The 26,490-nt window shown below is 42.1% G+C and overlaps 1 protein-coding gene across 2 annotated transcripts; it reads left to right on the top strand.

Moving 5' to 3' along the window:
- Positions 1–458: 458 nt before the first annotated feature.
- On the top strand, positions 459–21,843 carry fam193a (family with sequence similarity 193 member A). 2 transcript variants are annotated; one of them, XM_080030002.1, is made up of 23 exons: positions 459–833; positions 2,504–2,578; positions 3,871–4,113; positions 7,904–8,079; positions 8,186–8,353; positions 8,897–9,143; positions 9,253–9,377; positions 9,571–9,718; positions 9,843–9,917; positions 10,014–10,088; positions 10,175–10,287; positions 10,534–10,776; positions 12,334–12,490; positions 12,663–12,803; positions 13,242–13,526; positions 14,320–14,542; positions 14,895–15,254; positions 16,002–16,284; positions 16,745–16,931; positions 17,215–17,454; positions 17,759–18,695; positions 19,795–19,876; positions 20,810–21,843. In XM_080030002.1, exons 1-23 carry the CDS (start codon positions 612–614, stop codon positions 20,901–20,903), a joined length of 4,899 nt encoding a protein of 1,632 aa, XP_079886128.1. In that variant the 5' UTR covers positions 459–611; the 3' UTR covers positions 20,904–21,843. The 2 variants fall into 2 exon arrangements, with proteins under 2 accessions (XP_079886128.1, XP_079886129.1); XM_080030003.1 differs by lacking the exon at positions 2,504–2,578.
- Positions 21,844–26,490: the final 4,647 nt, after the last annotated feature.

Raw genomic sequence — 26,490 nt, 5'->3', positions numbered from 1 at the left:
GTCTGTCTGTCTGTCTGTCTGTCTGTCTGCCTGCCTGCCTGCCTGCCTATCTATCTATCTATCTATCCATCTATCTATCTATCTATCTATCTATCTATCTATCTATCTATCTATCTATCTATCTATCTATCTATCTATCTATCTATCTATCTATCTATCTATCTATCTATCTATCTATCTATCTATCTATCTATCTATCTATCTATCTATCTATCTATCTATCTATCTATCTATCTATCTATCTATCTATCTATCTATCTATCTATCTATCTATCTATCTATCTATCTATCTATCTATCTATCTATCTATCTGCCTATCTTACAATGTCATATTAAACACAACAAACTCATTTTCCCACAATCCCCGGGTCGGTGACGTAGAGTTGCGTGGTTGCAACGCAGGCTGAACTGAGGCAGTCCAGCTAGTGGCCATATTGGAATCTATGAAGTCGGCTTGCACTTTGATGGAACTGAGTGGCCGTCGTTTTGGGAGTCTCTGAATCGCTATCCCGGATTTATACCCGAGATACTGCGCCTGGCATTCAACTCGAGACCCTGCCACGTCTGGTCGGCAAGTTGTCTCGCTTCTTTTGTGGAAAAAAAGAAAAGAAATGAGTCCAACCGATGCTAAACGAGGGGCTAAACGAAGGAAGAACAAGCGGGGCGGTGGCAGTAGCTGCAGTGCTGTCTGCAACAGCAGCGGTGGCAAGGCCGGGGTTGCCTCGGCCCTGGGCTGTGCTGGAGCAGCAACACCTGCCTCAGTCGTCAGCTTTCTATCACCTGGCAGCACGGGCAGCGGGAATATGGGGTCCATCACGGGCTTAAACGGAGAGGTAAGAGTGTCACGCGATGTGAACCAGTGGATGTCAAAAAAACGGGGGGCGAGTAGCTAGCAGCGTTATCAACGAAACATATCTGATCCGGGCCCGACACTGATGAGAGGAAGGCAGCGAGCTAACTTACCTATGCAACGTAGCTAGACATTAACTGTCTTAAGTAACCCCTAATGCTGTTTGTTTGGGAATACGTCGTGTAGCTGTGTCGTCAAACTAGACTTGTTGTGTTATATGAAACTGCCGTAAACATTTGGCTACTTACACCAAACGCTGTAACTACCATTAGCTTAAGTTAAGACATCGTAGCTGAATTGACAACAACTTAAGACACCACGAAGCATTAGTTTGGGCTGATTCAGTCCAGGAAGGTGTACATTATATTGGTTCAAAACAAGATTATTCGAAAGTACTGTTGGGTTCAATACAGTTAACCCGTTTAGACTGCTGTTTCACAGATAAACATAAATGCAAGCTAATGCTAACAGTGAAGAGTAGCAACAACTTCAGCCCCGTTGGGCCTCGCTGTGTTTTTACAAGCTGACCTTCCAATTTTCTTGCCTAATAAAGGGGTTTCCTCTTTTTAATTTATTTTTTTTATCTGGCAAGAACGTTGATTAAATCATCTTGCAAAATTCAGTTGTCCAAGGTGGCTTAGTTTGACACCTTGTTAGGTTAGCATTGAGCCAAAACTTATACCGTAATGATAATAATAATACACTTATTATACAGCTCTTTTCATATGAGAAATACATCTCAATAATGAGGAAATAATATGTGAGTGCTTTAGATTTAAAATAAACATACATTGAATTCAGAAAATAAGCCCAAACTGATAATAAAATAAAATGGGAAATAAACACCCACTTGATCATGAAAATGGTAAAAATTAGATAAATAAGTTAGCATTGATTTGCTTAGTGTTGTCAGGGAGGCAAGCTATCTAAAAGATCAGCTTAATAGAAAGGCATTACAAAGCTTTAAAAGTCATCACTTAATAAAAGAAGATGTCCTTAAGAAAATGATAAATTAAGGCAGCAAATACACGAGAAACCAGTGACACCATGAGACATAGCTTTGTTTTAATAGTTCAACTTATAGACATAGGATTAAAAGTGACTTTCATTCAAAATGTAACCTGCAATTGTGTAGTCTAAAGTGAAATGTGTCATCTCTGTATTATGAAGGTAATCTAAGGCTTTAACTCAGCACATGTGTTTATGATACATGCACTCACAACCAGCCTACATACCATTTAAAAAAAAAAAAAAAAAAAAAAAAAAAAAAGTCCTTTCCTGGATGTGACCTCTCCATCCGGCACATCATCAGAATTACCTCCCCTCGCCAAAATAACTTTGAGACTCTGAGAGGTGCTGTTTGATGGACAAAACATATTTTAAAATGTAAAAACAATGTTCTGCCTTGAATTTGCTCCTGTCACGTAGCGTGGAAACTAAGAAATTATACAAATTTCTTGTACCACTTAAGAATTTGAAATGTGATGTTATAATTCTCCCATTCAACAAGTCAGTCAAAGTTCCTTAACAAAATGTATCAATATTCACCACGACAGGCAATGACTCTTAATATAAATTTTACTAACTGTAGTAATCAATCAAGGACGTAGGTGTGGAGTTCTTTGTAAACACTGAGCTGTTTGTATCTCTCAGGTCAAGGTGAACAACAGTGTTACACCACAGTTTACAGAAGGACCAGTGAATGCTGACTTCTCCGGAGTCCTTCAGGTACATTTACATTTGTTGTTCCGACTACACATCTGCGACATGGTTGGAGCCAGTCTTTTAATCATATTGTGACTGTCTGCCCTAAGAGAATAATTAGTACTCGTACAGTTATAGTGTTGATATTTCAAACAGAGCTCTCTGTTAGCTTCTAGACATATTTCAAGTGACAGTCATTAATACGTTTTCTTGAAGCTAAACTTATAGTCCAATCCAAACTTTGTATGGTCCCACTGCAATGATATTGGGCAGTGATGTTTATCTTCTCCGACAGAAAAAAAACTGTTTAACTGGGTATCGCTGGCCGCGGTGTCTTGACAATAATTGATGACATAATATTCAAATGAGTTTAATTTGAATCAATGCCTTCCTGCACACATTTTAATTGTAAGGAACAGCACAATTATCCCTGTAAAATCTATGCAGACCCTGATTCTGATGACCAGTTTTTACAAAAAGTTTTATCATATGCATTACTGTCCAATGACCATGTTTACAATCACATATGATGTCATATTTACTTGTGCCATAGTGAGTAATCCGAAGGGCTCTAACTGTCTTTTTGTGTCGATTGTTCGAAACAACACATATTATCGTCAAACACTGAATCAAATAATCCACGCCATGTTTGTTCAATATATGTCATTTTGCTGTTGCCCTGAGCTACCTTGTGTTTTTGTCATCACAACTGGTTGTTTTCCTCATGTTAGAAAACGCTGCTTGTTATGATTATTATTCTCTGGAGCCATTTTGCTTACAGGCAATTTAATTAGGATATTATTAATTATAACTCCTGGCAGCTAATATTGCATCTACATTACTCTGTGGTTCACTCACTGACAAGCCTGAGCGTTTACAGAAAAGGTTCCTATGTTTTAACAGCTGGACGATTTTGACAGTGTGTGCCAGGAGTGCAATGGGTTACATAGGAATAGAATGTGACCTGGCTTAACATATAGCAGGCATAATGTGTAATGTGTAGCAGACTGCTCAATCTTAAAGCTGCTGTTTTCCTTTTAAAACCTAATCAACACACAAGAAAAAACATATTAAAAACATTCTTTTAGGGAAAGGGTTTGGTTTGAATGTCCATATTAATTGAAATAGTGCAATGTTTATCGCACTTTCTGTCACAAATAAGGTGTCCCACTAGATTTCATTAAAGACCATTCAGAAATATTCAGTTTGTCTTTCTAAATAGCCTGTCATTTATTTACGTATTATTATTATTATTTACATATATTTACATATTTTCTTTCTCTGATGTATTTTTCTCTCGATCAAACCCACCACAGACCCCATTCACGTTCGGCTTGAACCAGCGGGCTCCGTACACGGCTGGGGATCGCTGTCTCTTGTGCCGATGCGAGCGGAAAGACGGGGCCGTGCCTTCGGAGGCAGGGATCTCGGGCCTGAACGGTACGTCAACGCCCAACAAGACGCCCAGTGCCCTGCAGCTGCCTCTGTGGGTGTGCTCCGACTGCAGGCGCACAGTGGAGAAGGAGGACCGGCACACTGCGCTGGAGCAGTCGTTGGGGGTAAGTCACCTATTTTTGTATTTCATTTAAACTCATGGATGGTATTGTGTCTCAGGGCGCTTTGGATCATTGAAATCAATCTCAGACAGTTTGCTAAGTAAGCCCAATCAAAGGAAATCTACTTAACAAGGACGTTCCACATGATTAAGCAGGCCACAGGTTTCAAGCAATATGGGAAAGAAAAAGGATCTCTCTGCTGCCTAAAAGCGTCAAATAGTGCAATATCTTGGACAAGGTATGAAAACATTAGATATTTCACGAAAACTTAAGTGTGACCTCGTACTGTGAAGAGATTTGTGGCTGATTCAGAGCACAGACATAGACACAGACAAATTCATCGGAATAGGAGAGCAGCTGCTAAGATGCCATCACAAAGCAGCAGACAGGTATTTGAAGCTTCTGGTACCTCTGGAGTCCCGCAAACCTCAAGGTGTAGGATCCAGAAGTTTGCAGTTGTGCATAAACCTATTATTCGGCCACCCCTAAACAATGATCACAAGCTGAAACAGTTGCAGTGGGCTCAGGAATACATGAAGACTCATCTTCAAACAGTCTTGTTTACTGATGAGTGCCGTGCAACCCTGGATGGTCGGATGGATGGAGTAGTGGATGGTTGGTGAATGGCCACCATGTCCCAACAAGGCTGCGACAGCAGACAAGAGGTGGCGGAGTCATGTTTTGGGCCAGAATCATGGGGAGAGAGCTGGTAGGCCCCTTTAGGGTCCCTGACAGTGTGAAAATGACCTCGGCAAAGTATGTAGAGTTTCTGACTCACCACTTTCTTCCGTGGTACAAAAAGGACAGTGCCTTCTGTAGTAAAATCATCTTCATGCATCTCATGCTGCAAAGAATACCTCTGTGTCACTGGCTGCTTTTGGCATAAAAGGAGAGAAACTCATGGTGTGGCCCCCATCTTCCCTGGACCTCAACCCTATTGAGAACCTTTGGAGCATCCTCAGGCAAAACATCTATGAGGTTGGGAGGCAGTTCACATCAAAAAAGCAGCTATGGGAGGCCAGTCTGGCATCCTGCAAAGATATTCAAGCAGAAACTCTCCAAGAACTCACAAGTTCAATGGATGCAAGAATTGTGAAGGTGATATCAAAGAAGGGGTCCTATGTTAACATGTAACTTGGCTTGTTAAGATGTTTTTGATTGAAATAGCTTTTGATTTCACTAAATATGACCTCCTAATGCTGCAAATTCAAAAAATGACCATTTTTAGTTGTTTACAACCTATAAAATGTTTTGAAACTCTGTTGTGCATAATGATTTGGAACAGTGCAGTTGGAGTTTTTTATTTTTGAAAAAAATACTTTTATTATTGGGAGGTTTGTTCAATAAAATTTGAAATATACTCTAACGGTTGATGACTTGAAAATTATACTGACTGTGATTTGCATCGACTATTTAGGAAAATCTGGGAAAATCTAATTTGCCTTATAATTTGGAATGCAGTGTAGTGTTCACTCACCTCTACTTCTTTGCCAGAACAGATGGAGCAATTAAAATCAACAGCTGTTGCAGTAAAAAAATAATAATAATAAAAGTGTACTACAACTTAGTATTTCAACCTGCCTTCACTGTAAACTACAGCTAGATAATCGTACTTAGGTCAAAAATATGCTAATGCTGTCAAAGCTCTTATAACAAAGGCCAATGAAGTGGTCAGTATGTTTCAAATGTACTTTCCAATGTTTTTATACTTTTTAGATACACATCAGATCATGACTGTACATTACTATGAGGGCCATGTTTGATAAATGCCATGATGTGCACGACTAAAGCCTCTTCATATAAAGAGTTTCTTTATGTTACTTGAACTGGCTCTGTGCTCAGCTTAGGCCTTTGTAAGGAAAACAGCAACTTAAAAGTGGAAGAATCTTGTGGTTGAACTGAAAAAAAAATGAAATCAAAGTCACATTTCTTCCTCTGATTGTGTTTATATTGAGATTTTTGATTGTAATTATTAAAGCAGCTGTTAAATATGATTAACTCTTTGCTACACACTTAATTTAAAAGGTAGGTCACCCATCATATTTTCCCTTTATTGCAAATTGTTTATATCCATGTCGGATTTGATTAAAAGTGAAACATAATACGTAGGAATATCAGTTGATATATAGACTATAAGTATATTATATATACTCGCACGCGCACACACACACACAAAACCATACAACATCATTTGTGCTGGTAGGCATCATAGATAGTAAATAATATGGATGTAGCATCCGGGCTGACCTCAGTTATTCACACGGCATCCAATAATCCTGGTTTGTGCGCGTCGCCATTTTGTGAGATTTTTACTCCGCCTCACGTCGGGGGGAGGGAGATAGCTGACGTATTATGTGAGGCAAAGTGAGGGACAACGGGCGGAGAGCTGTCACTCAAGAGATCGCGCCAATACATTTTAACCTCCAAAAGAATAAAAACTAACGTGGTCCAAAAAAATCACCCCCCTCAGTGTTGTCATGGAGATATGACTTAAACATACAGACTAAAATGGTTTTGTGGACCAGGCTGTAAATAGGTTTAATAAGACTTTGAAAACGGCCTGTCTAACAAGTGAGTCAAAGAAACATTGCTCAGTCTTTGTACCACCCCCAGTGGCACTCCCGGGTTACTACAGTTGTGGTCACTTCCTTATTGGATGCTGGTAAAAATCGCTGAGGTTGGGGCTTGGTAGGCATATACAGAGTATTTGGTGCAATGATATTTTTTATAACGCTCTTAGATACTTACTGACCCTATGATTCAAATCCATACTGCAAGGAATACAATAGTACGTGCATTAGTTCTTACATTCATCCTGTTGTATACTTGTACAAGTGCAAGTGAATACTAGTAGTTGTACAACTCAGAACCTTCCGTAGTATCAGTAGTTGTCATTGTGATATAACGAAGCTGCTTCATATTCTATTGATCAGATTTTAATTAAGGTATGTCGGAGGGGGGGGGGGAGGGGTTGAGTTTCCTCAGTTGTGGGTGTGGGTGCCTGTGCCTTGGCTGTTTGGCTTGGGTTTGGTTTCCTCATAAATGTATTGTTCCATTGCATCCTCACTGCAGTGGGGCACTATGCTGACTCGTGATGTTGTAGCCCTGTAGTAACCTGAGCCAAACCACTGGAAAAGCTTTTACTGTAAAGCAGCTGCAGAAAGTTTGCCTGAACACAAATGTAACACTTAATTATAGCTCCAATAGCTTGGCAATGACAGAAACACAGCAAGGCTCCTATCTCAGTACGGAGTTTAGCAGTCAGTCAGTCACTGACTGACTGCTATTCTCCAGTCTCCAACTTGTGTTTTAAGTAAGAAACTCTTATTCCATTCCATTTGTTTTATGTTGGCATCATGTAGAATGTGGAGAATGCTTGTAGTCAAAGCAAGCCTAGCACAAGTCAAGGCTGTTTATTAACACTGTATTTTGACACGCATTCTCCAGAATCGCTGACTCCACCTTTTTAAATGGGAACAAGACTTGAACCCAGTTACTAAACCTTATTGCTTAGTTATAAATAACAATATCCAACCTCTGCAACCCACAGTTTTGAACAATGTAAAATACTCCTAAATACTGAGAGGCCATCCACAGTTACATTACATGTTAGTCATGTGATGTGGCTTTGTAGTATGTTTTGGACTTTAGACATCAACATGTTTTTTTTTGCGATGCAGTAAACAACACAGTAATCGATACGTTTCTTTAAAACTATGCCCTCTTGCATCTTGAGGAAAAGTACAATATTATTCCATGTCTTATTTGCTGTTTTTCACATTCCCCCCCACAGAGCCAGGACTTCCTTTTACACATGCCTGTGGGGAATGGAAACTTGGTCCAGGAGGCAGCCCCGGGCGACAGACTGACCACTGCTGTGCCTACGCTACCCATGCTCCCTGCCCCTGACCTCACCGCACCCATGCCTGCTGATACAGTGTGCAGCTGTGAAGCCTGCAATGAGAGGCGGTCAGTCCACAATGATTACCATTTGAATTGAATTTCTATGTATTGTTTTAATCGATGGGTGTTAAAGTTGATGTGATCTTTATGAATAATTTGTCCTGATTAACAGGGAGATCTCTGCTGAGTCAGAGAGGGAGTCACAGCAGCTGCAGAACCACTGGTCAGAGGTCCGCTACCTGGTGCGCTGCATCTACCGGCAGGCGGGAACCCCACTAGCAGACGACCACGACCAGCCCCTTGAGAGAGACAAGGACGGCATGAAGGAGCTGGTCGATAGGTACAATTACTTTAGTGTTATATTTTATATGGTGTTTGCCCACTAGGGGTCTCTATTGAACTGCAAAAGCCTCTTACCCGTTCAGAGGTAATATAATTCCTGGAGTGTGAAATGCATTTGCTTCAATGGGGAACACGGGCGTGAGGAGAGAGACGTTTCCAAATGTGCCGGCTCGATCTAGTGTAAATGAACAAAGCCGGCATTTTGGCGGACCTTCGTTCTATCAATATGCTGGAATCTCTGAAATAGGGGCTTCTGTAAAACAGTTAGAAATCTGAGAGCCTTGGAAAGTAATGAGGTCAACAAACCACTGCTTTTATCTTCTACTCTCATCCGTCCGGTTGAAAGTCCCATAAAATACCCTCTTTATTTCCTTGATATGATGAATTTCCTGTTTAAGCAAGGGGTTTGACTGTGCCATGACTCACCGATAGAGAATTTGAAGCTGTACAGCAATTGAAGATCATGGTGTTTTTATTTGGTGGGAACATCCACTGGAGTCAATCTCAATTTCTTAGCATTTTGCTTCATTTCCCCCGGTAGACTCTGTGAGAAGGACCCCTACCAGCTGTATCAACGGTTGGAGCAGCAGGCCCGTGAATACGTCTTGGAAATGAAGGTGCGGCTACTGAAGCACCTGTCTACAGGCCCCAAGACTACGGGAGCAGCGGGGAGCGTGGCTGCAGCCCAGGGTCCGCCTCAGGCTTATCAGTTCATCTCCCTGCTGCTGGAGGAGTACAGCGCCCTCTGTCAAGCTGCACGCACCATCAGCAGCTTCCTACTCACCCTGGTCAGTTGAGCCACACAGATACTGTGGTAGCTGGCAAAGGCAAATGAGTGACCTGTTCTATTGTCTTGCCTTCAACCAGGAATCTCACCATATATCTTTTTTTGAACAGGAGAATGAGCACCTCCAGAAATTCCAGGTGACATGGGAGCTGCACAACAAGCACCTTTTTGAGAATCTGGTGTTCTCTGAACCGATCTTGCACAGCAGTTTACCCGCACTGGTTGCACAGCTGAAGTAAGACATAGTTTTATTATTTAAAGAAAGATATAATAAGTCACTTTAGACCCATGCTCCACACTAAGTTTCTAAACTAAAAGTAATTTTTCAAATAAACTGTTGACCATACTAGACCCAAATTCTACAATATATTTTAAAAGTGTCTTTAATGACTTGTGTCCTATTCTGCATCCTTTTTTTTCCCTTTTAGACATGGCACAGCCTCCCATGAATCATACAATGAAGATATGTACAGGACCTTGTTGGAAAGCTACCAACAGCTGCAGCAGCAGATGGCATCAGTGGCTGCTGAATGGCAGGAGTGTGAGAAGAGGATTGATGACTATGTTGATGAACAGGTACACACATCCAAGACAAAACAAACAGATTTGATTGAAAAAATAAAATAATATTACTACTTGTACAAAAAGAGCATCAAAAAGAAGCAGTTATCTAAGCTTTATTGTTGTGACTCTTTTACAGCTGCTTTTTAAGGTGGATGGTCAGGGTATCACCAACCAAAGAACAGAGCCACACAAGTCCTTGATAAGCAAAAACGTAAGAAAATGTCTGTCCATATATTATCTTATATTTAAATCGTATCGTCATTCATTTATAGATGTTCACGTCCTTCTCATTATGTGACATTTCCAGACTTTGAAGACTAAACAGCGGATGCTGAAGGAGGACTGGGAGTTCTTCAAGCAGAGAAGATTTATAGAAGAACAGGTAAACAACAAGAATATGGAGCCATCATGGTAGAATAAAATGTGTATTGCTTTAGAGCAGTTTAAAAAAAAATATATTCTTTATAGTTACCCAACAGTAAGAAGCCCCCCAGCGGAGATAACAACTTCACAGACACTATGAGAATGCTCTCATCTCGTCTTAGTATTCCCGACTGTCCAAACTGCAATTATCGAAGGAGGTGAGTCTCCAGGATTCAGTTTTTGACCAAATTCTTGTCTTGTGGCCATAAATATCTGTCATGAAGCACAACATCTCAAAAACATGAATAGGTATAAGATTTTGTTGGACAAATCTGGGAGGAAAAAAAATGTATTCGAATTCAGAACATTTAATTTTTTCATATTGAAGGCTTCTAGCATTGAGATAATGCTGTGATCATTATTTGACTATGAATTATGTTTGTGTCGCCAATCCCTACCAACAGGTGTACATGTGACGACTGTAGTCTCTCCCACATCCTGACATGTGGCATCATGGACTCTCCCATCGCTGAGGACCTCCACATCAAGCTGCCCCTACAGGGTGAACCTCCGCGCGACTACCTGGCAGAGGTGCACCCGCCCAGCCTGTCCTCCGGCAGTTCAGCCTCTGGCTCCAACTCCAGCTCTCCCATCACTATACAGCAGCACCCGCGGCTCATGCTGCCTGGAGGGAATAACAACACTTTGTAAGTCATCCAGTCACTGCCAGCCCCAGCAAAGGAGTGTTGATGTTTGGTAACAAAGCTTTTAGCCACAGCTCTGTCGTGTATATCTGGTGATCCTATTTGCACACACACACCTTTTTCCATTAAAATTATAATGCGTAACTTATGTTGCCCCCATGAGAAATCCTGAGTCATACCAACAACACTGTAGTGAAATCCTTTAGTGATCGCGCATGGATTTTATTCCCTCTGCTGTACACTCAGGTTTTTACTTATGCCTCGTTTCCACCGAGTAGAGCGGGTCGGATCGGAGCGGTTCGGTCCGGGTAGTTTGGCTTTTCATTTGCCAAAAGTTGGGTAGGGTACGGTTTATGCGCACCTAACCGCTCTGAGCCGCTCCTAATCTCAGTACTCCTCCGTTGGGTTACTAGCCGCCTGAAAGGGTGCCGAAAAGGCGGAACTACACACTGCCATCAATTGATTGGTCGAAAGAATCATTTCCGCCATGTGTAGTCATTTCGGCAAGAGTGAAGAGAGTCTTGTGTTTTGGCGAAAATGTGAGCATAGCACTGTGTGGTGTTTTTCCTCATCAATAAATTAATCACTTGGTTACACTGTGTCCCACTGCTAGTCACTTAGCTGCCGCAGCCAGCGCTGGTCGCTCATTGTCTCTATAAGAGTTGCACCGAGCCGTCTCTGTGTGTTTACGCCATAGTATGTAGTAAATACACGCTCACAACAACACGGGGGGAATAAATCAAGAAGCGGCTGGTTTGACCAAGCAAAAACGAGACCGCTGGCTTGACCACAGTGGGTTGAAAGAATCATTTCCGCCGCGTGTAGTCACCTCGGCTAGAGTGAAGAGAGTCTTGTGTTTTGGCGAAAATGTGAGCGCAGCACTGTTTATAAGTGTGGTGTTTTTCCCTTTCCTCGTCATTAAATGAATCAGTTGGCTACACTGTGTCCCACTGCTACGATGTCACGTAGCTGCCGCAGCCAGCGCTGTTCGCTCACTGTCTATCAGTTGCACCGAGCCGTCTCTGTGCTCACAACAACACGGGGGGAATAAATAAAGAAGCGGCTGGTTTGACCAAGCAAAAACAAGGGACCGCTGGCTTGACCATAGTTGTTCCACAGCCCGATAGTTTGACCCACATTCTGCCGGCGGCTATCGCAGTCCAGCCTAAACCCCGCCCTGCCAGTAAGGGTAGGGTCGGCGGTGGAAATTCTTAAAAGTGAGCTGTCCCGCTCTGAGCCGCTCCGACCCGACCCGCTCTACTCGGTGGAAACGAGGCATTAGCAGTAGAATCGACAACTGAAACATTTACTGGCCACTTCTCGAGTCCCTGCGCCAGTGTCATTGGGCAACACCAGTTTGTAATCACTGCCATACTGAGAAATACAGAGAGAGTTTTGTTGACTTGAGAGACTTAATCAACTTTGTGTCATCTCATTTGGCAATGGCTTGAATGTAGCCGTCAATAATTTATATGAAAAAGTTTCGCACAATAACTGCACCAATAGTTCCCCCTCTTTCACTTCCCCCTAACCTGACCACTCATCTCTGTTTTCTTTTAGTATTATTGATGATGACGAAGTGCCTCCATTGTCGAGTAAGTTTGGGGACATCTACCCTATGAGTGGTTATGAGGAGAACAGCGTTGTGACCGCTGCTGTGAACGGCCTCCATAATGACATCAACGGGGAAGCTGAAAACGTGCCACTCAAGGCAGGGGTGAGTCCTGTGCTTGTGATGTGTTACTTAAAAAAAAAAATGCCCAAGATTAGTTGTGAATTTCCCTGCAGAGTTTCGGGATGATGAATATGATGTTCGTTATGAGTGAACTACGGGTAGTTTGGGAAATGTCCTAATCGAGTATTCTTTGTTGAATGCACTTCTGTTCCAGTCTCCTCACATTACGAGCAGCAGCAGTTCATCAGATGAGGAGGAAGCTGATGGCGAGGCTGGCGGGGACCCCCGAGGCCAGCACGAGGACCTTTCCTCAGGAAACAACAACAGTCCTCCACCGTCTTACAGCCACCAACAGGTTTTAAAACACTTTTAATTCGCTTCTTTTTTTCTTTCATACTATGTTCTTACTACGTTCACATTATTCACACACACAGCATTTCACATGATTATTTTACAAAGAGGATTGAAACCTCAATACATTTTCAGGCACTGACCAAAATGTGTCCACACAACCTGGTACAGAGAGTTGCTGGCTGAGGCTCCTTGTTTCTTTTGGGAAATGGGGGGTTGGCATACAACAACAAAAAATCTAGATTCATCAAAAAAGTATAATTTATGTACAAGTACTCTGGTATTGAGTACAAGTATAGGAACACTTCAAACTTCGTCTTGACAACATATAAGTAAATTATCATCTTTTATTTACATATAAGGGCAGGGCAGAGGAAAACACACACAGTCCAGGTTAAAAGTAGAGGGCAGTGTTTTGAACTTGTGTCATCACCACTCCCAGGTAGAACAGGTCCAGCATGCCTGCGAGTGCCACGTGTGCAACCAGGACCCGGGCTCCTCCACCCTGGGCCCTGCCACATGCCTGCCCCCTAGCCGTCTCCACGCCGCACCTCCTCCTCCTCACGCTGTGGGACACCAGTTCTTCACAGACAGCAAGACTCCCCCCGCCCACCCAGCCCTACACCTCTACCCGCACATCCACGGACACCTGCCCCTACACAACTTCTCCCGCCCACTACTGCACCCTACACTCTACCCTCCCAGTCCTCCCCTCTCACACAACAAGGTGAGGCTAGACATGAATGAGTTTCTCTCAAGATGACTTTCTTTTTGCAGTGTTTCAAATAATAGCTATGAGAGTCTCTTCAAGCAAAATATTGATTCATTTCCTTATCACGGGGATTTTTTTAAGGTTCCAGGAACAATACTGAGTTTACGGTAGTAGTATTCTAGTTTCACTTAATTTTAGTTTATATGTAATGGTCTGCCACAAGGGGGCAGACTAAACCTAATCTAGGAAAAATCAAAAGGATCCAGACCATCCCTGCTTCGAAATCACTCACATACTTTTTTTTTTTTTACTACACTACATACTAAAGTACACAAGAGTATTAGGACCATGGGAGAGAGAAAAAATCAGATAAGGAAGTTTTTTTTTTCATTTTGATCAATGTCAAGAATAAAGACGAATACTGCTAAATGCTATTGGAGTTAGTGGGGCATCTAGGTATTTTTGGCATACTGCAATTGACATGCATGTTTTGGGACATCCTAATTATTTTTCTGGCATACTAAATAGTATGGAAGTATCGATATTGGAACACAGGGCATGTGTTCCAAATCGCATACTTTTTCTTTTTACTTTACTAGATACTAAAGCATGCTGGTTTGCATACTGTAAAATATAATTGGATGTGTTAGGGCGTCGGGGTATTTTTGGCATACTGCATTTGACATGCATTTGACATACTAAATAGTATGGAACTATGGGTATTGTAACGCAGGGTCAATTGTTTACCCACGATGGAACTAGCTGGGTTCTAAATGATCTCCTTTCCTTCTTTTCCCCCCCCATCAAGCCTCTGCCCCCAAACCCCACATCAAACCACTCGGCAGCCAAGCAGCCGGCCTTCAGCCCATCGTTACCGGAGCATGTTTACCAGAACTGCTTTGGCGGTGCAGGGGGAGCAGGTGACTGGAACAGTTCACTGCAGTGCCTCTCGCTCAAGTTCGAGAACCTGTGGGATGCTGCGGTGATGAAGAGCTGGAATCCGTCTGTGCTGTTGCCCGAATCCCTGCCAGGTAAGGCCCCTCTCAAGCAACGCAGAAATGACAATGCATAAAAGAGGATATATTAAACAAATTTTCATGTCATTGATTTTGATGTTGGACCTTGACTGCACAGTTAACTCTTTAGATCTTCCGGAAAATGTCACTCTCGCCTTCTGTTTAACATGCATTTTCAGCCTCAGAACGGCCTGTGCAGCCTGCAGGGCTCAAGTCCAAATGCACGTACTTCATCATTTGATGCTTTGGCGTCGTTTAACAACAATATCCGACATCGTAACAGAAAGGATGGAAAAGCATAATAGTTCCCCTTTTAAAATAGGTCAAATGCTTCAATCCTGACTTCTCTTATGTTATTGATCAACAGGTGACATGCTTGGACCACCCCTAGCTGAAGTTCCCCTCCCTCCAACATCATCTCTCGGCCCTCAAGGGGAACACGCCTCCCTGCCCACCCCCGTCCCCCCTTCCTCCTCCACTTCCTGCTCATTGTCTTCATCATCATCCTCATCCTCGTCGTCTTGCTGCTCTTCAGAAGCCAAAGAGCTGAAGAAGAGCGGCGCCAAGAAGAAGTGTCTCTACAACTTCCAGGATGCCTTCATGGAGACCAACCGGGTGACGATGGCCACCTCTGCCTCCACGTCCTCTGTGTCCTGCACTGCCACCACTGTCCAGTCAAGTAATAACCCACCCATCCACCTAGCATCCAAAAGACCCAACTCTTTAGGTAATAGAAGAGGTAGGAGTGGTGGTTAGGTTTGTGCACACAACTGTAGGCGGAGCTATTACCGCTGAAAAGTCATAAAAACTTAATTTTTTTTAAAATGGTTTCATAAAGCCCAGTTCAGACCAAAGATTCGCCTTGCAACGAGACGCAAATGCAACTGCTGACCTGGACGTTCTAAAACTGGACCTTGCGATTTGACATGTTGAATCTTCTGCGACGCCTTGCAACGGCTTGCAACGCGCAACAACGAGCAGTTCACACTGCTACGATTTCTCCCCCGCGACGTTCTAAAACCGTCTCGTTGCGAGGTGAATCTTTGGTCTGAACTGGGCTTAATAGTTCAACTTCAAGGCTGTCAACTATTGTGCGTAACCTTTTCGTCAGTTACATTCAAGCCATCGCCCAAAAAAGTTGATACAAACTTGACTAAGCCTTATCGGCTCCACAAATATGTCTCTGTATTTCTCAGTATGGCGCGTTTTCAAAGATGTGGGAGCTCAGAAAAATCCCCCAAAAAATTCTGTTTCTACTGCTAAGAAAAAACTGATGCAGATGGTATAAAATTCCTCATTGGGGCGACAGAAATGACGCACTATAGCTTTAAGTTTATATTTTTTCTAGTTCCAGTGCTAGACATTTCTCTTTGGTAACCGGTTCCATTGTATGAAACCTCTTTAAATAACGTGTTTTTGGGACAAATAGGAACTGAACATTGTTCTCACCCAATATCTGTTTTTCTTCGTCTAGACGATGTATTTCACAGTCTAGGTAAAGAGGACCATAGGCAACCCGCCCCAGCCCCCCCTAGAAACGGCCCTTCAGGACTCACTTCCCTCCCTCCACTCTCAGGCCCCACCCTGCCCCCAGCATCCACCACGCACTTACCCGCAATGGGATCCCAGCCCTTTCCAAAGATGGCCGCTCCTGCCCCAGACTTCATGGAAGCTCACCAAGGGTTGTGCCTCCCACCCGCTGAACCTCCAGCCTCCTCAGCAGACGGTCCTGTCAGTGCGCCACCCAGTGTCTGCAGGTGAGCTTAGATTACCACTGTGTACTACAGGTTTTGTAGGGCTGTGCTACAAAATCAATAAGGCAATACATTGTGAGATTTGTTTCGATTTCCAGCTCTAAAAATCGATATTTTGAAAAGGGGAAAAAATGTACCTTTTAAACGGATTGTGCAATCCCCCCCCCTCATGTAGATTTAACGGAATAGCTAGTTAAATAGTTTGGACAAAATTTGTGCTGAATTATCAATATAATGTGATGTATTTATACTTCCCAGATCACAGACAGCGATTTGTATTTCACCTTTGTCTTTTCATTTCCAGTGAAGCATGTGGAATATCGCAATATGCGTCGTATCACAATGTATCGTTGTGATATATCATATTGTCACCCATGTATCATGATGCTTATCGTATCCAATACCCAGACCCAAGGTTTTGTTGCTTGTGATGAAAAGAGATTTTAAGGATCTTTCTCTTCAGTGATCCTGACTGTGAAGGCCATCGCTGTGAGGGGAACGGGGCGTACGAGCACCAGCCGTACGATGGAGAGGAGAGTCAGGACGAGGACAGCTGCTCAGAACATAGCTCCTCAACCTCCACATCCACCAACCAGAAGGAAGGAAAGTACTGTGACTGCTGCTACTGCGAGTTCTTTGGGCATGGCGGGGTAAGACACACGTTACTCACTGAAATGAGAGTGATCCTCTCAATTCAATAGGTTTTTTGGCAGATAATACAAAATAAATACAAGGAAGAATTTTTATTTCAATTCTGCATTCTTTTAGGTTCAAATTAGCTGTGATACATTGATTTGAAATATGTCTTGGTTTTGATACCCTGTACATGAAGTAAAACATTACTTACATTTATAGCCTTGTAAATCATAGTTTATTGTCAGAATGTGTTCGTAGTATTCTTATTAATTACATTATTCTCTGTTTTCTTCCCAGCCCCCTGCTGCTCCTACCAGTCGAAACTATGCAGAGATGCGGGAGAAGCTGCGCTTGCGTCTAACAAAACGCAAGGAAGAGCAACCTAAACGTGAGGAGCATCAACCAATAATAGAGCGAGACGGAGGGGTGGAGGACCACAGGCGGGTGGAGGACCTGTTGCAGTTCATTAACAGTGCAGACAATAAACCGGCCTCCAGTTCTAAAGCAGCCAAACGAGCCAGGCATAAACTAAAAAAGGTAACTGAAATCCATTTCTGTCGTTTTTTTTTTTTTGCTCCTGTCACATTTGAACTCACCGTGGGCTCATTTAAAAAAAGTTATAATTATTAATAACTTTTGATAATTATAAAAATAAAAAAATGCCCTTATGTGAGCTCTCTCTGATTACTGTGTTAGCTTTGTCTTGTCAAAGCACTTTGTAAACTTTGTTTTTAAAGGTGCTTTATAATAAATACTATTATTATTAATGAACTAGTCAACTAAGATTTTCTGGGTCAAAGACATTGTCCTAATATCTAAAGAGTATGTGTGTGTGCTCCAGATGGAGGAGAAGGCCCGTCTGGAGGCTGAGGCCCGTGAGCGAGAGGAGCAGCTTGTGTTGGAGGAGCAGCAGCGGCGGCGGCGACAGGAGGAGGAAGAGGCGGCGCTTCAGAAGGAACTGCTCCGGCTGCAGGAGCTGCAGCATCACCGCGCCGCCAAGAAGAAAAAGAGAGAGAAGGCCAAGGAGAACACCGCTCCCCCTCAAAACAACCCCCAGCCCCTCAGACAGACGGCTCAGAACGTCCTGGATAACCTACACAACGGCAAGTCACAGCTGCTTCAAAGCCTCATCCGCCTCCCTGAGCAGAGGGAGTGCAGACTAGACCACCCCGTACCTCGGCCCCACATGTTGCACGGCGCTAAACGCACTAGCAGCGAGAAGGGGTTTTCTACTGAGACCAACATCCCCTACCCTCCTGCCACCCTCCTCAATGGCACTGCTACATGTCAGCTTGACATCAACAGTAGGGTTAAGGCCAAACCGTCTGCTAAGGTGGCCACTTGTGAGGCCGCTGTAAAGAGAGCCCCAGAGTTACCCAAGAGCTCAGATGTTGCAGCAAAGTTAGCTAATGGCACCATCCACATCGCTACAACAGACACCAAAGCAACACGAATCAGGCCTGCTGAGGCCCTGGCTCAACTCCCAAACACTGAACCAAGACGGGAGGACAGGAGTACCAACAACAGAAGCGCCAGTGGAAAAAGGCCGCAACAGCAGCAGCAGCAACAGCAGCAGCAACAGCAGCAGCAACAACTGCTGACCCAAATAAAGGAAGACAGGAGGAGTCCACTTGTCTCACACCCTTCCCCGTCTCCCCCACCAGCCTCCCAGTGTGAGCAGACGCAGCAGAACGGCAAACCTCCCAGTGCAGAGTCCCCACAGCCCAAAGGCAAGACCAAGAAAAGCAAGAAGAAGAAGGACAAGAACAGCTCAATAGGTTGGTATTATTGTGATTCACAAGTTGATATGAAGATGCAGCTCTCTGTAAACCATAATACATTTTTCATGTCCAGGAATTTTGTTTTTAAGCTATAGTGCGTAACCTTTTTATGTAAATGAATGTCGGTTACAGTCAAGCCTTTGCCAAAGCTTATCGGCTCCACAAAACCCCAAGAATTGCCCACGAAATGTTTCAGCTGTTGATTCCACTTCTAAGAAAAAACCTGGACATACAGCTGAAGGAATAAAATACATGCGCGATCAATGAAAGCTAATCTGATGTAGATGCACCAACAGGGTTGTTTTAGTTTATCAGAATTCCTCACGGACAACAGAAGTTATGCACTATAGCTTTAACCCAACTCCTGTCCAGTTCAACTGCTTAGATAACCATTATGGCCCTGTAGACATCAGTTTAGGGAACTAAGAATTGTGCCCTAAACAGAACACTCTGACCAGTGACGGCCTGATTTATTTCCTCCCTTGTCTCTTGGGTATTTTGCGGTATAACCACAGCGTCACAGTGTAGTTAGTGAATGTTGACACTGCATTAAGCTGCTCTCAATTACGTCATACTGCAATTAACGCGCACTTTTTGAAGCTTTGCTTTGTCAAAAATGTTGGTGTCGCACTTGTTCTCTGACAGTGTGGATGTGACTAACTTCCAAACATTTTAACCTCATAGCATTACAGAAAAACAGTCAGAGGGGTTGATTGTGCTTCCTGTTAAGATTGTATCTTAAAATGGTTTGTATCAATCAAATCACAAGAATTTTTGCTTTCAAAATATGTTGCACGCTAACCCACTTGCATATAGCAGTTGTGTTCTTAACAGAGTTAGGGATGGGGCCTGTGAGCCAACTGTCAGACTTCTAAGGGATATAAATCCAAAAATTGTGTGTAACCACATCTAAATGTATGCTGACTGAAGAGTGCATCAAAAGGCAGCACAACTTGAACAGGGTGCAGGAGATTTTTCACTTGTATTCGAAACCACTGCGGTCCAATTTCTAACATTGCTAGTAGGAAAGATGCCGAGAGACCGTATAAATATATTTAAAATGGAAGCAAATATCATGTATGTTATTTTGTTTTAGATGACGTATTCTTGCCCAAAGACATCGACCTGGATAGCACTGAAATGGATGAAACGGAGAGGGAGGTGGAATATTTCAAAAGGTATGTGAATTAAGTGACTGACTTTGCCAAAAGATGAGAGATTTCTGAAATCTTTTCTCTCTGTCAAACCTTTTAAAATTACACTGAGTAGGTCTTGACGTCTAGGGGCACTTAGAGGTAGTGTTTTCAAAAGTGGGTCCCCATTTAGTTGCATCTGATCCATGCACACAAAAGTGCGCACAGTTTCAAAAGTTTTAGACTATTCTGAAATTCTACTGATTGACAGTCGGATGGCAATGCAGTAGACATGCATCAGTGTTCCAGCAAGGGCAATGAAGGAGATGAATGCTAGCATTTGAAGTAGCTGTATAGATGGTGTGCATTTTATTATCACCAAAAGTGTTACTGTCCCCATAAAAAGGGGATGGAAGATTTTCTTTCAACCGATATATTACACCTCATTCATACACAAACTCTGTCCACAAACCTTTAAGCACCTGTTATCCCAAATCCACAAAATGCTTTTATCTATGTAATTTTGGGAGTAAGTTGCATGATTATAAGCATGGTTTAGATGAGGTGGGCAAATGCTGTGGTTCCTATTACACAATAAGTTTTTTTAAACCTATCACAGCAGTTCTCTGCCCAAACATTTTATAAAAACAATGACTGCTGCCATGGTGACTGTTTTGATATCACCAAGCCCACACAGTCCTATCAAACGGTCTAGACAGTGAAGTTGTTTTTTACTTAGGTTTTATAATATTTATGAATATGAACATTTAATTTCAATCAGATTTTTGTAGCTTTTGAAGCTTATTAAGACCGCCAACTTTGATATCATATTTAGCTTGTTACTATTTGAGACCAGGTTTACAGAGGTTTTAAATGTAAATACATCACATGGTACCTTTTTTAAAATTTAAAATGAAGGCCCAAGGCTCTCCAGTAGGCTGTAGGCTAATTTTTTATTTATTTATTTTTTCCCTGAAGGTTTTGCTTGGATTCTGCTCGACAGACCCGCCAACGGCTCTCCATCAACTGGTCAAACTTTAGTTTGAAGAAGGCTGCGTTTGCTGCACACTGAGGGTGTTAGTGAGTGACTGTCAGGACACAATCAGTACCTTAACAGCTATACCAACCCACACACATACACAACCCCCGACCCATCCCTCTGCCCAGCTGTTGTCCTCCCAGAACTTTCTCCTGCTGTGCCCGAATCACACCCACGCTGCCTTGCTTTGTTCTTGTCGCTGTGTGGTTCAAACACAGACACATACTGGACTGATCCACCTGCAGAACTTAAAACAAAAATGAAATGAGACGACACAAAAAGAATCACAAAATGCTACGTTACATCTGATTAATTTTCCTTGCGTGCTTGTGTGCTTTTAGTCTGAGTTGGGCATTTCTCTTGACTGAAAAAGCCATGGTCTGAAATTATTTTTCTTATACTGGCTTAACTGTAGTCAAAAGATGCTTTACTATGTCTGGATGGCTTCCTTCCAAAAAAAAGAGACAAAGGAATCTACAAAAAAAAGAAGAGAAATGTAATGAATTAAAAGCTGTATTTGAGATATTGTGGCTTACTATCCCATCGTTCCCCGTTCCTAGCACGGCATCTCATCCACATGATTGACAAGGGAATGGGCTTTGTCAGCTGGTCTCCACTCCCCGTCCCCACCCTGTCCCCACCACCACCTACTCCTCCTCCTCCCCCTATTTCACAGAAAGGAGGAGAGCGTAATACTTGACAATGTTATTTTTTTTTTTTGGTTTTTAAGTACTGTTTAACAAACTGTTGAGTAAAAGTGTACCAGTTACAGTTTTTGTTTTCTTTGTTTTTGACCTGTAGCCAGCTTGTATCAGAATACTTTCAGAATGAAATTGAAAAAGAACAATACTCACACTATCAATCTGTTATAGAGTGTATATTGTATTAACACTGAAGCCAAACTGGCTACTTTTAACATATTGTTAAGTAATATTAAATCTTGTCTTTCTTTTTTGAAAGATGGAATATAGTAGAATGGCAGGATTATGTGTCTTGTGTCAAATCTTATTTCCTACATGCAGGATTGCCTATGAAGGACAAGGACATCTAAAACCACGCGCATACATGTGAAGAAGCTGTTCTGGAAAATAAGCTTATCCCCCTTCTACTGGGGAGTTGGATGAGAAGATTGATGCCACTCTCATACTTTAAGTCCTTTAAATATAAGTCTAATTCTAGCAGCTAGTTAGCTTAGCATTAATACTCATTTTACAAGTCTTTTTGACGTCATTAAAACAACAATATATAGATTATTGATGAGGGAGCTTTAAACGGGTTGGAAAGACAGGTCCCCCCCCCCCCTCACCCCCATTGCACATAGTTTAGCTAGTAATTTCTCCCTGTTTCCAGTCTCTTTGCTAACAAACCTAACCGGCTGCTAGCTGCAACTTCATATAAAGGACAAATATGAAAATTGTACCAAAATTCTCATATAACTCTGCAAGAAAACGAATACGCTTATTTCCCGATAGGTCGAACAAATAAGCTTATTACCCTAAATGTCTCATGCATGACTTATATTTCAATCATTTATTACAAAAATTTGAATCATCTCCCCTGTAAGGTCAATTCACTCCAATGTGATTGTGCCTGTATGGGACTGGGAAGTAGCATGTGCTGCTCGGCACGTCTTCAGCTACACAACGTTGCAGGGTGAATCACACACCCTCAAGTTACATGTTCCTTTTGGGAAATCCACTAATTGACAGTCATAATCAATCTCGGAAGCCACTGTAAAAGTCACGTAGTTTCAGTTGTGAATTACGTTGAATAAAAAAGGTCCCTGCCATGGGGCTACTTCAGACATTAACATGTAGCCCCATTCAATATATGAAAATTTATTTCAGGCAGTAGTGAAATCAAGTACATCACCTCAGGGTATAGTGAGTGTGAAATGAGGTCATGCTTTGGCTTATCTAGATCAAGATGTAGATGAGTAGTTCATACACACCCTTCACTGAACAACACTGACAGTGTAGGCCTACATCAGAAGCAGTAAAAGATGGTGCTTGGTGTTATTCCAACACAAGTTTGTTTGAAATAAAATTAGGCAGTAGGCTAATACATTTCAATAAGCTTTGTGACTGCTGAGCTTCCCTTTTCAACTTGCAGTTCCTTTAAGTCACTTAAACCAAGTTTCATATTTGTTTGCACAGGGATATAACGGTAAATAGATACCAAAAATGTTTTATATATGGTGCTGTAAATGTACAATCTATTTATATCTTGTGCTCAAAACCAACTGGGATGGTTTGGAGGAAGTGAGTTACTGCTTTATTGTCCCAGAGTGACTATAAGTAAAAGTTAGAAATTTACCACCCTTACAAATTTTCATGAATGACAAAATTGTGGTAAATGTACTTTGTGAAAGAGAAGACAAAAGGTTCTCTTTTTTCATAGAGCCACATAAGCAGATATGACTCATTATTTATTTCAGGTATGTGAATGACTGCCTGGCTGTACGTAGAGTGTGCTCGCTCTCAGTCACCAGTGATGCAAGATCGGATATACCACATTTAAGCAAATGCCCCACAAAACTACGCTAACGCAGGCAAAAGCAAATGTCTGGGAGACAAACGTGGGCCGTGATCTAAATAAAACGTGAACATTTGCACAGATTTGTGTTTTTTTGATCACTTGAGTCAACCCCTAAAAAAAGTAATCGCCATAGTGACTTATCAAAACATTTCCTTGAGTTGACCTTTGCAGTAAAAACTGATGAAGGAGTCAACAATGGTGCGCTAAAAGCAGTCTGACAATGACAGGGACAAGCGCAATTAGGATTATTCAAAGGGATCACAGCTGCCTTGCAACTTGTAATCAGAATGGTGATCTTTTCCTTGGTGGCTGCCTAGAGCGCTTCAGGATCACATACACTTCTGAAGAGGGAATCCCCCCCGGGTAAAAAATGGCCACAATTGTGTTTTGATGGCCGAAACCTCGGACTTCCTTACCAAAAAGCCTTTAAAAAAATAAAAGTAATCTACCTCGATACCAAATACCTTAGCCCAAAACACATCAATTAATGATCAGCTCAAATCGACGGCACTCCATTTTCAAATATACTGGTCTGCTTTTTGGGGGGGAAATTCCCTTGTGATGGCGGGAAATTCCAGTTCTTTTGGGATACACACAAGATTAAAGGCCCAAACTATCCATTCTGTGTTTGTCTGGATAAGTGTCGGGCTGAAGTTTTCCCTCTTTGTTAAAAGTATATGACAGCTACATCAGTACATCCTGGTGCTTTGAACCTGTTTTCTAACAGGAACTGATCTACCACTGTCACTTGACTTCTCTCATTAATTCTGTATTTCTTAGAATAAAAGTTCCCAGACACTCAGGTGGGGATTTGTGACCTATTTTTTCCACTCTCAGATTAGTGGGTAGAGCGTTTGTGTGTGTGGAAGTTCAGTCACTTATAGACCCTATTGTAAATGTGTGGGCGTGTGCTGGCTGGGGGGAGAATCCCTAGCAGACAGCTTGTGGCCTTTTTAAGGCCTGTGTGTATTTCTACCAGTCAGGTGCATGTGGTTGGCTAAAGGATGAGATAGGCATACTTAAGTTACCCTTTAAAGACAACAATTGGAACCAATCATTCTGTGGGCACATGAATTGGAGCCAGGTTGGTTTATGTAAATGAAATAAATGTGTTGCAAACCAATTCAGCAGCAAATATCTTCCCCAGTTAGCGGATGAGTAAGTTGGCATGTGATTCTGACTGGTGTCATTTGAAGACTTGGGTACCTGGGTTATCTCACAATGTAGGGCAAAATGCCCTGTTTTCAGAAGTCACTTCACTTATTTTAAAAAGACATTTAAAAACAGGCCTAATAATTTCATAAACTTAATGTGGGTTTTGGTGAATTCGAAATAGAAGACCAATGCAGATTCCCCCCCCCCCCCCCCCCCCTAAAAATCTATAAATGTATAGAAATAAAGTTAGACTAGAACATTGGTAACTCCTGTCTGTATGATAAATATGAAGCTAGTAGGCCTACTAGTAGCCGTTATGCTAGCTAAACAGCGAGCCTGGCTCAGTACACAGGTTGCAATATCTCAGAACCTCAAATTCATGCAATAATCATCATCAGGTATATCTTGTCTTTAAGCCATACAAAAACTGAATTGTAGAAACAAATGTATATTTTTTACAGGGTTATGTGCTAGAATATTTGTGATTCTGGTTTTCACACGGGTAGCACTAGCCAAGCTACCCGTTTCCCTTGTCAATTTCCAGTCTTTGTGCTAACTAACTAAAGTGCTGACTATGACACTTGCAAGTTTTATCAATCTTCTCATCTGGCTGTTGGCCAAAATGTTTCAACGTTTTCTTTAAAAATAGTTTATTAAAAATGAATGACAAATCCAGAAATATAACATTTAAAGCTTAAGTGCATAACTTTTTCATTTACATGAATGCTGGTTACATTCAAGCCATTGACAAATAAGGTGACACAAAGTTGATTAAGCCTATCAGCTCCAAAAAACTCATATTTCTCAGTATGGCAGTGTTTACAAACTGGTGTCACCTGCTAAATGTTTCAGTTGTTTATTCTACTGATAAGGAAAAACCTGGATGTTCAGGAGATTGAAAAAATCCATGCGTGATCACCCAAGGCTTATCTCATTTAGATGTGCCGACAGTGTTGTTGTAATTACTCAGAATTCCTCATGGGGGCAACAGAAGTTACTCATTATAGCTTTAATAACTTTTTTTTTGCTGAATTACAACCACATTTACTGTTATTCACAAGTAGAGAAGAGTCATACAGTCACTACCAATATCAATATAGCTACACTTTGCAGGCATTAGCTCACATCATCGATTCTACTGATCATGTCTGACAAGTAAGTCTGTAGTGATGAAACCACTGAGTATTGAATTGGGCAAGGCGAGTTTTATTGCTTATGGATTCAACTTTTCATTTCTAAGAAGAATTTTGTTAATTCCTTTTTCTTTAAAAGTTGCATAGTGTTGCTTTAAATTGAAAAATTCTTATCTAAAAACAAAGCAGCCAAACGTGAATCAGCTCACTCACATACTCAGAGCACAGTTATGTGGCTGCTTCTTTTTTGTGCACTGCAACTGCTGCCTACTTCCTTCTAAAACAGGGGATGTCCAGCTTCCTGCTTATGTGCACTAAACCCATGACAACTGATTCACCAAACAACAGTGTTCTGCCTGTTTGTGTCAAAACGATACTTCACAGTGATTGACTGCAGACTGTTTTGGTCCCCAACTGATCTGCAGGCAGTTATTGAGGCTTGCCTGGTGTAACATGAGCTACAGTCATGCACTGGTCTCCTCCGTACCCCTGTAAGTGTTAGTGCTTCAGCCACACAACAGCTGAGAATATGGCTGTCACACTACAGCGTGCCTATTCAGGCAACACAGGGAAGGGGTTTTCCACCGCTCACAAGCACACACACGTGACACAGATGGACACACACAGACACACACATTAAAAAAGACATGCACACAGACTAAGATTAAGTAGCGCCAACATTTTCGTGGTAAGGCCTATGATCTGTGGTTACAGCTCCAGGCTGCAGATGCAAGTCAAATACACCGCGCAATCATTAAAACATTTAAAAGCTGTATAAATCACCATAAGATATG

The sequence above is a fragment of the Ammodytes marinus genome (assembly GCF_949987685.1).
Source record: "Ammodytes marinus genome assembly, chromosome: 6".
NCBI classification, from domain to species: Eukaryota; Metazoa; Chordata; class Actinopteri; order Uranoscopiformes; family Ammodytidae; genus Ammodytes; species Ammodytes marinus.
Note: the sequence above shows the minus strand (reverse complement) of the source record. Positions and strands in the feature narration are given on the sequence as shown.

Excerpts from the sequence above, each read along its gene's own strand:
- fam193a (XM_080030002.1), top strand. The coding sequence starts at position 612 with ATGAGTCCAACCGATGCTAAACGAGGGGCTAAACGAAGGAAGAACAAG. Across the intron at positions 834-2,503 it reads TCACGGGCTTAAACGGAGAG|GTCAAGGTGAACAACAGTGT; the intron begins GTAAGAGTGTCA and ends TGTATCTCTCAG. Across the intron at positions 9,378-9,570 it reads GCACTGGTTGCACAGCTGAA|ACATGGCACAGCCTCCCATG; the intron begins GTAAGACATAGT and ends TTTCCCTTTTAG.